The 10,000-nt window shown below is 44.3% G+C and overlaps 1 protein-coding gene across 3 annotated transcripts in view; it reads left to right on the top strand.

Annotated features, from left to right (window-relative positions):
- The window catches only part of LOC138017849 (phospholipid-transporting ATPase IA-like), a 59,243-nt gene that overhangs the window by 10,371 nt on the left and 38,872 nt on the right, over positions 1 to 10,000 (top strand). For all 3 annotated transcript variants that reach the window (XM_068864834.1, XM_068864835.1, XM_068864836.1), the window contains one exon: positions 842 to 887. In XM_068864834.1, the coding sequence (XP_068720935.1) occupies positions 842 to 887 (46 nt within the window). The remainder of the gene's footprint in view (positions 1 to 841; positions 888 to 10,000) is intronic.

The following is a 10,000-nucleotide window of genomic DNA, read 5'->3' as shown; positions in this document are numbered from 1 at the left end:
ACTCGTTCACAAGATCGCTTTCGTGCTGGAATTCTACTCAGAGAAACAAGGCTTTTCAATAAGATAAACTCAATCTTTCGTAAATTTTTTAAAGTCGTTGTTTTCTCTATAATTTTGCGCATTTAAAGTTCTAGTTTATAGATCAACTTTATGGGAAATAAAGAATGAATGAATGAACTTCCATTGTAGAATCATGTTTTCTTCTGGTAGGCAGAGAACCTAGGGTCTGGGTATAATATGCTACAGTCAGCCATCTTGATTTTTCACGTGTAAACACAGTACAGTGCGAGCCAAAATGAAGTGACCGTTCGTCGTTAGAGAGATGATAGCAAACGCCCTGCAAAGAAAAAAAACGTTTGAGACAAACATCTTTAAGTTTTTTCTCGAAAGGGCATCTATTTATAATTTTTGTTGTGCTACAAATCAAAATAATCCACGTAAGTACCGTATGTCTCGTACGATCGATCGCATCTTTTACAACCCTGTGGAAAATTCCTCTCGTGGGCATCCCCCATACCCCTCGGAAATCTCTACCCTTTAGCCCCCCCACCCCCTAGGAATTTCCATTAACCATCTGTGGGGGGGGGGAGTATGGATATTTTCTGGAACCACACATTTAAGCAAAATAACACCTTTTTGTATAGTGGAATAATAAGTCTCTTATTCGATGGTTTAACATGTAATACTCGCTCACATTTTTCTCATTGCTGGTATTTTTCCTCGCCCAAATACCTCGCCCCTGCGGGGCTTGGAAAAATACTACGCAACTCGCAAAATATTCATGCGTATTATATGTTAAACCATTGAATAAGATGTATGTACGTATCCTTGTTAATTGCAGAAAAGACATCAAGCAGATGACCAGGTTAACAATCGTAGAGTTAAAGGTAAGTTAACATTAATTTTGTATTCATTTATCATTACATTATTTTTGTGCACCACATCTCAGAGGAAGAATAATTATAGGGATTATTTGCATAAAGCAATGCTACAAAGGTGTGGTATCACTGTTGCAGTAAAAGCAAGTCTTAATTTTTAAGTGGGCTTTGCCACTCTAAAGTTGGCAGCAGCAGGCTCTGTCGTTATACGAGAATGGTCATTTGATCGCTAAGAGCTTTCAGAGGCTTGGGTACTAGCATGTGGAAAAGAAGTGCCGGCCATCTTGTTGCCTTCTGTTTATGGTGACTTGTGTCCATGATTTGCAGCTTTCAAGAAAATTTTGTTTTGCTTTCTCCTGCCTGGAGACACCATGCAAGGTGCATTTTCTTCCATTTTTGGCTGGTACTGAAAGTTGGCATTATGAATTTGTTTGCATTAGTCGAAAATCTGCAAACAGGTTGCAATTTCATTTCTTTTGTTATTTTTCAAGTGTTCATAAAGGGGAGTCATTTTGCTCCTGCAAGATGTTTAAACTTGTGAAGTCAATGAAAAAGGATGGAAAAGATGTTGAGGGAGGAAGATGGGCGAGAGGAAGCGACGGTAGGCTGAGTTTCAGTGAGAAAGATAGAGGGAAAGTTTGGAAAGAACACATGGAGAGAATTATGAATGAAGAGAATGAGTGGGATCAGAATGTGGAAGCAGATTTGGTGGAAGGGCCAGTTGAGAGGGTTAGTCGGTGAGAAGTGGTGAAGGTGATGGGGGAAATGAAAGTGGGAAAGGCTGGATGGAGGAGGAATGCCGGATGAGTGGGTGTCGCAAGGATTTCTTGATGCTATTCCACACCGGTTAACTTTTCAACACATTTATTAACAACTTAAGTCTCCACGAGTTTTTCCTTTTCCTTTTTTCCCTCCGTGTACTCTCTCTACCGGTCCTAACCGGTTTTTGTGACGTCAGTCCATCGCATCACGCAATTGTCACGTTGCGTCCTATTTTCGTTCCGACACTCTTCCCCTATTTGATACACGCTAGTGGAGCAAATATATTCACACCTCCGCTGTTTAAACAATTGCAACAGTAACTCTCTTATACAAGTAACAAGTTTAAAAATTCTAACAGTTCATAGTCCCTCTTGGGTAACAGGAACAGTCTCTTCGCCTTCTTTCTCTGCAATGTCTCTAATCCGCTGAGCACCTACTACTGCCGCTCGTCTCGGAGTGAAATCTCTAGCTCGAGGATTAAGCTGTACTGGTTGACTCGGCAGTGTCTCTCGCACGTCACAAGACAGCTCCATCGGGCATAAATGCTGGATCGCCCGTTCCAAATATGACTTCCCCGCTCTCAGCCTAGCTCCTCTCACAACTCCGTCACGCCCCTTGATAAGTTTTACCAGAACCACATCACCAACTTTTAAGGTCAATTCCTTGGTCTTATGTTTCAGATTGTGTCTCTCCCTCAGGCTCCTTATGTAGTCTGTAGTCCAGCGTGACCAAAGAACGTCCTTGCACCGACGGACATATCTCGCTCTCTTACGTAGATCCACATCCTCAACTGCATCTGCATCTTCCTCCGGCAGAAGGTTAGACTGACTATACATCAGGGTGGCTGGAGTCAGCACAGGAAGCTCGACATCATCTTCAACATAGGATAATGGACGATTATTGACAGCCACCTCTACATCGAGGATTACTTCTTCAAGCTCATTAAACATCAGAAGGGCCCGCCCAATAGCCTTGTAGAAAGCTTGCTTTACAACTCCTACTAAGCGTTCAAATTGACCGCCCCACCATGGGGCCCTAGAGAGATTAAACTGCCAAAGGATGTTATGATGAGCCAGATAGTCTTGAGTCTTCTCATCTTCCATGATACTGTTGAGCCATTTGAACGCTGCTACAAAACTCATCCCATTATCTGAATAGATCTTCGTAGGCCTTCCCCGTCTGGCAATGAACGTTTTCAAACACTTGGTGAAACCTTCCGTGGTCTGGTCAATTAGTAGCTCCAAATGGACTGCTCTTGTCAAACTGCATGCAAACAGTAGGATATATGCTTTGCCTTCCAACTTCTTAGAAACCTTGTATGCTATTGGCCCAGCGTAATCTACCCCCACTACTTGGAAAGGATAAGATCCTTCAGTACGGTCCACTGGCAGGTTTCCAGGGGGTGGATTGTTAAACCTCGTGGCATGAAATTTCTTGCACCCGTAACAGTGGTTGATCACAGTCTTTGCTAGCTGACGGAGACGAGGTATCCAATATTCTTGTCTAACATGCGCCATAGTAGACCCTACTCCCCCGTGAAGAGTCAAGAGGTGGGCGTCTTGCACTATTTTCTCTGATAAGCTTACTCTGGGTGGTAGATACACTGGGTAATGTCCTTGAATTCTTCCTCTGCACAAGTAGATCCCCTCATCATTCTTCTGAAGATTGAGCCTCTGTTGATCTTCTAGGAATTTCTCTGTCACAGTGTATCGCTCTTTATCCACCACTTCACCTGCTTCTCAGTCTCAGCCGTTGTCAAGGGGCCGCTAACTCTATTCGATTTCTTGCTTCGGCAATTCTGAACGAATCGCGTAACCCATGCGCTAATTCTGATCACTCGCCAGAAGGCATACTTCTCAAGTACTTCATCAAAATCATCTCTCACATCCACAGCTACAGCGAAATTCTCTTTGGTGCGTTTGGCCTCGGTTTCCGTCTCCTTGTTAGGTTTAGTCACTATGTCTCTTGGCCATTTCTCTGAATTGGGCAGCCATTCTGGTCCGGATAGCCACATGCCAGTCAACTGGTCTGCATTACAGCCTCTGCTCCCTATGTCTGCTGGATTGTGGTTGGTGTCAACGTGCCTCCATTCAATGAAATCCTTAGAACTGATCTTGTGAACTCTGTTGGCCACGAACTGCTTGTAGGATCCTCCCCCTTTGATCCAATGAAGTGCGACCGTACTGTCACTCCACCCATAAACGGATGTAATCGGGTATCCTTCGAGTGCTGTTCTTACGTTATCCGCTAGATTAGCTGCCATATGAGCTGCTACCAGCTCTAACCTTGGGATTGTGAGATTTTTCTTTGCCAACCTTGACTTTGCTGCTATCAATCCCTTGCTCACTCCAGAGGCTTGAATAATCACTGCATAGACTGCTGATGATATCCCAGAACCACTGGTGTCACCGAAAGCATGCAATACAACTCCTTCAACAGGCTCCCTAAACCTTGCTAGGCTCCGTGATACTTCAACCTTATTGGGAAGGCTCCTCACAAACTTCAGCCACTCCTGCCCCAATCTATCCGATACCTTCTCATCCCATGGAAGACAACTCTCACATATCTCACGATACAGTAACTTCCCCACCAGCATTGTGGGCGAGGCAATCCCAAGTGGGTCATACACTGCGGCTAAGAATCGTAGAATCCCTCTCTTCGTCGTCTCGACAGGTACTTCGGGAAAAACCACAGCGATCAAGTCCTCCCTCTTGTTCCACAAAAGTCCCAACATCTTTGTTTCACCTTCTTTAACTCCTAACTGTTGTTTTGCATAACTCTGCTGCTCATCAACGGGAACAACCTTCCCGCTCTCTAGCTGAGGATCGTTAGAGTTCCACTTATGCATGGTAAACTTGGCCTCCCCGAACACTGATGCTATTGTCTCCTTCAGGCCCTGGACCTCGTCTGTAGTGCTGCCCCCGGTGATGACGTCATCAACATATAGACTTCTCAAAATCTCTTCAATCTCTGAGGGGTACCTCTCCCTTAAGTTTTCCAAGTGCAACTTCAATGTTCCTGCCAATAAGAATGGTGACTGTACCAACCCAAAGAGCGCTCGCGTAAATCTCAACACCTCAATTGTGGAAGGGTCCTTGTTTTTGATCCAGTGGAACCGTAGGACATCCCTGTCCTCAGTCCTAATGGGAACCTGTAGGAAGGCTTGTTTGATGTCTGCTGTTAAGGCAATTGGTTTGAGGCGATTACGCACAAGTACATTCCACAACAGGTTCTGAAGAGGAGGGCCTGTCTCTAAACACTCATTTAAAGCCATTCGGTTTAGCTGACGCATCAAATACAATTCTAAGTTTCGTCGTTGTTGCTGTTTCCCTTTTTACAGGTTTATGCGGGATGTAGAACACTCTCTCATTGGGTTCCTCTTCCACTCTCTCGACTATCCCCTCTTTTAGCTGATCTTGAATGATTTCATCGTACTTATCAATCATGTCTGGATCTCGCTGCAACTTCCTTACTAGTCCTTCTAGTCTTGCTATGCTACCATGTTCGTTTGTTAGTAGACGACCATGGCCCGGCTTCCACAACAACCCACTTTCATACCAACCTTCCTCACTTCGGTGTAGCTGCTCGATGAATTCACCATACACGCTCTCCTGGCCTGTTTCTGGTCTATCTTCGAGTCCTAAGACATCTAAACTGCAGAGTTGCTCATAATCTGCTGTTGATGATTTCGTCAAGTAAACGTTAGAGAGGCCTGTTTCTTTACCAGAGGACATCATCGCCCACCCTAGCATAGTGAGCTCAGCAATAGGCTCAGATGGTTTACCGATCCTCGGTTTTGTCTCGGTTTTGATTCTTGAGTACTCACTGGCGCCGAGTATAAGGTGGATGGGCAATTCACCTTTCTTATCCTTGTCATCCATTACTACTCCTTCCAGGTGAGGATACTTGGTTATCAGTTCTTCATAACGTGGGTTTGAGACTGTGAGTAATACTCCCTTATCTACCTTATTGACCTTTGTCGTCATCTCAAACCTTGGACTGCGGATTGGTGGGTCACGGTTTGAATGATCGCCGTCTGGTGTTGTATACATCAGATCTTTACTGGGTATGGGATTACGGTCGCACCACTTTCTTAACGATTCGATTAGTTCTGGAAATCCCCACTCTTGCCAGTCATCATCAAGACGAACTAGGTCTGCTCGAATGTCAGGAAGCTTATCAAGCGTTGCTCGCACGAACTCTTCAATTTCTTTAACCTTCCCCATGCTCTCTAGGACTTGTATGTGACTTGTTAACTTCTCGTGGAATTCATGAATTTTAGCTGGATCCACGCCATGAATTGTGGACAATCCAATAACACACTGCATATGTGCATTTGCCACCTCACTGGATTTACCATACTTGGTTTTTAAGATACTTTTTGCCCGTTCATACCCTTCGGTTGTGAAAGGGAGTCCATCGATTGATACACGGACACTGGGTTCCAGTAACTCTTTCAGGTAGGAAAACTTTGCTACTTGGGTAAGCTTGGCTTTGTCAATTTCAGTTTCAAATTGATTCCAAAACCTCATCCAATCAAGAAAGGTTCCTTGAAACTTCGATATCTCAAGCTTTGGTAGTTTTGCTGCAACGCTACTACAATTCTCTGAATCCTCCAGGGACATTTTCATTGATTTCTCGAGTTTCACCCGCGCTTGAAATTTAGCCTTTTCCAACTCGATTTCTTCATCCAAGATTCGTTTCCGTTTTTCTTCTTCGCGTTTTTCCGCTTCGGCTGAACTAATATCAGCGGCTACATGCCTTACTTGTTTGAGAGTCCCTTCAAATTTACCGATACGGGTTTCCAGATTTTCGGACCAACTTCTAATCTCTTCAAAGTCCTCGTTTTTTTCGATTCGCAACTCCTGAACTTGTAATTTAAGCTGATGCGTTTTGTCAATAATAGATTCTAAAGTGTTCCCATGTCTCTCGATAGCCTTTACATCTTCGGTTTCAAGTATTTTCCCGGTATCTTCTACTGTAAAGTTAAGCATTTTCAGTTTACCTTCGATCTTCTCTTGTAATGTTTTGATCTCGCTCATGTTGACATTTGGTCTGCAAAAAACCTTTGTGTTTGAATTTCTCTCGTCGCTTGTTTTAGAACTCTCCTTTTCTCCTGAAGTGTCCTGGCAGGGTCGCCACTTTTGTCGCAAGGATATCTTGACACTATTCCACACCGGTTAACTTTTCAACACATTTATTAACAACTTAAGTCTCCACGAGTTTTTCCTTTTCCTTTTTTCCCTCCGCGTACTCTCTCTACCGGTCCTAACCGGTTTTTGTGACGTCAGTCCATCGCGTCACGCAATTGTCACGTTGCGTCCTATTTTCATTCCGACATGGGTGCTGAGTGTTGTGTTACCAATTTTCAAGGGGAAAGGGGATGCAATGAGTTGTGGGGCACATGGGGGGGGGGGGGGGGGGGGAAGTTGCTAGTGCATGCAATGAAGATTGAAGAAAAGGTGGTAGAGAGGAGATTGCGGGGTATGGTGAAAATGGAGGAGATGCAATTCGGTTTTATGCCAGGCAAAGGAACGATAGATGCAGTGTTCATTTTGAGGAGGTTACAAGAGGAGTACTCAGACAAGGAGAAGAAGTTGTATAATTATGTGCTTTGTTGACCTGGAGAAGGCATTTTACAGGGTCCCAAGAAAGGTATTGGAGTGGACAATGAGGAAGAGAGGTATACCAGAGGCAATGGTGAGAGCAGTGATGAGTTTGTATGAAGGTGCAAAGACAAGAGTAAGTGTTGGGCAAGAGTTGTCCGAGGAGTTTTAGGTGAAAGTTGGTGTGCACCTGGGATCCGTGTTGTCGCCGTTGGTTTTTGCGATCGTGGTTGATGTGGTTACGGAGAGTGTGAGAAATGGTTTGATGAGCGAGATGTTCTATGCAGATGACTTGGTTTTGATGAGTGAGACGATGGAGGGACTGAGGGAGAAATTCTGGAAATGGAAGGAGGCATTCGAGAGCACGGGGCTGAATTTGAACCTCGGGAAGACAAAAGTGGTAGTGAGTGAATCTTCCTTACTCACAGTGAGTGTCTGTGAGTAAGGAAGATCCATGTGGTATTTGTGGGAAGAGAGTAATGGCAAAATAATGTTGTGTGAAATGTGGGAATTGGATCCATGGAAGATGTGCAAATTAAAGTAAAGAGGGTGACCTCGAGGTTGGGGAGAGATTTTGTGTGTGGAAGATGCAAGAAGCTGATGGATTAGTGAATGAATCGAGCGAGATGGAGAGATGGGAGTTAGAAAGATTGCTGACAAAGTGGGGTAAATCCGGCCACCCCCGTTTACGGGGATAAACCTGGATCAAAATTGGATTGATGATGATGATGATGATGATGAAGCTAACGTTTATTGGCCTGAAGATTCGGTGTGGGTTACACCACATAGGAGTCATGTTAGTACTATCGAAAGCCAACATTTGTAGGCTTGAATTGTGCAGGTTGAAGAACAAAATCTGTGTCTGACAAGTGTAACAGACTGAAAGATAATTGTGCTTGCAACAACAAATTAGTCTTTTGTCTTTGTGTTAATTAGCCTAACTATCCTCGTTCACACACGTAAAATTGAAAGAATTTGGGCTGGAAAACGAGGCTAGTTAGGCTACGTTACACAAAGTTGATCAGTGCTAGGGACAGATAACAAGCGCTAGGGACAGTTAGATGATCAGTGCTGGTGACAAATGATTAGTGCTAGGGACAGATGATCATTGCTAGGGACATTGGTGCTAGTAAAAGTTGATCAGTACTTAAGGGACAGATGATCAGTGCCAGGCCAACAGATGATCAGTGCTAGGGACAGATGATCACTGCTGGGACAAATGATGGGTGCTAGTGAAAGTTGATCAGTGCTTAAGGGACAGATGTTGAGTGCTAGGGACAGTTGATCATTGCTAGTGACAGTTGGTGAATGCTAGGGACAGTCAATCACTTGTAGGGACAGTCGATCACTTGTAGGGACAGTCGATCATTGCTAGGACAGGCAATCACTAGTAGGGATAGATGATCAATGCTAGGGACAGCTGATCATTGTTAGGGACAGTTGATCATTGCTAGGGACAGTAGATCACTGCTAGGGACAGTCGTTCATTGCCAGGACAGTCAATCACTACTGGGGACAACTTTTCATTGCTGGGGACAGTCGATCAGTGCTAGGGACGAATGATCATTGCTAGGGACAGTCGATCATTGCGATGGACAGGATGATCATTGCTAGGGACGAATGATCATTGCTAGGGACAGTCAATCATTACGAGGGACAGGTGATCATTGCTAGGGATGATTGATCATCGTTAAGGACAGTCGATCGCTACTAGGGACCATAGATCATTGCTAGGGACAGTTGATCATAGCTAGGGACAGTCCATCACTACTAGGGACAGTCGATCATTGCTAGGAACAGTCGATCATTGCTAGGGACAGTCGATCACTACTACGGACAATAGATTATTGCTAGGGACAGTCGAATATAGCCAGGGACAGTTGATCATTGCTAGGGACAGTCGATCACTACTAGGGACAATAGATTATTGCTAGGGACAGTTGATCATTGCCAGGGACAGTTGATCATTGCCAGGGACAGTTGATCATTGCTAGGGACGGTCGATCATTGCTATGGACAGTCGATCACTACTAGGGACAAGAAATCATTGCTAGGGACAGTCAATCATTGCCAGGGACAGTCGATCATTGCTAGGGACAATTGATCATTGCTAGGGACATTAGATAACTACTACGGATAATAGATCATTGCAAGGGACAGTCAATCATTGCTAGGGACAATTGATCATTGCTAGGGACAAAAGATCATTGCTAGGGACATTTGATCATTGCTAGGGATAATTGATCATTGCTAGGGACGGTTGATCAGTACTAAGGACTGTGGATCAATGCTGAGGAGAATTGATAATGGCATGGTATAGAGAACTAGTGATGGTCGACTATCGGTACATAATGTGTCCCCATGCATGACGTACTTACCCAATGTAGGTTGGTACATACACAGTGTTTGTGTGCTGTAGCGAGCGTTGTAGTTGTGTGGCGAAAAACACATCTGTGGAGCATTTTTAGTGCTTATTTCCGCTTCCCTTCCCTCCCTTTTTCCACTGTTTTTATCAGTGCATGTCTCCCTTGCTGCATGGGGGCTCATGGCTGGGTTGCCAGGATTTGCCATCTATGGGAGCAGTTGCCATCTAGGAGCTGGCTGCCGGTAGTAGATGCTACTGGAGGTCTTAGGTACCCAACCACCACTGGCAATAGTGGAACAAGAGATACATATATTCATCTTGTGACACAATTTCTTCTGCTTTATAATTTTCCTCTAACATTGTTAGGCACATTTTGATCTGTAATTATT

This window comes from Montipora capricornis, chromosome 9 (genome assembly GCF_036669925.1).
Source record: "Montipora capricornis isolate CH-2021 chromosome 9, ASM3666992v2, whole genome shotgun sequence".
NCBI classification, from domain to species: domain Eukaryota; kingdom Metazoa; phylum Cnidaria; class Anthozoa; order Scleractinia; family Acroporidae; genus Montipora; species Montipora capricornis.
Note: the sequence above shows the minus strand (reverse complement) of the source record. Positions and strands in the feature narration are given on the sequence as shown.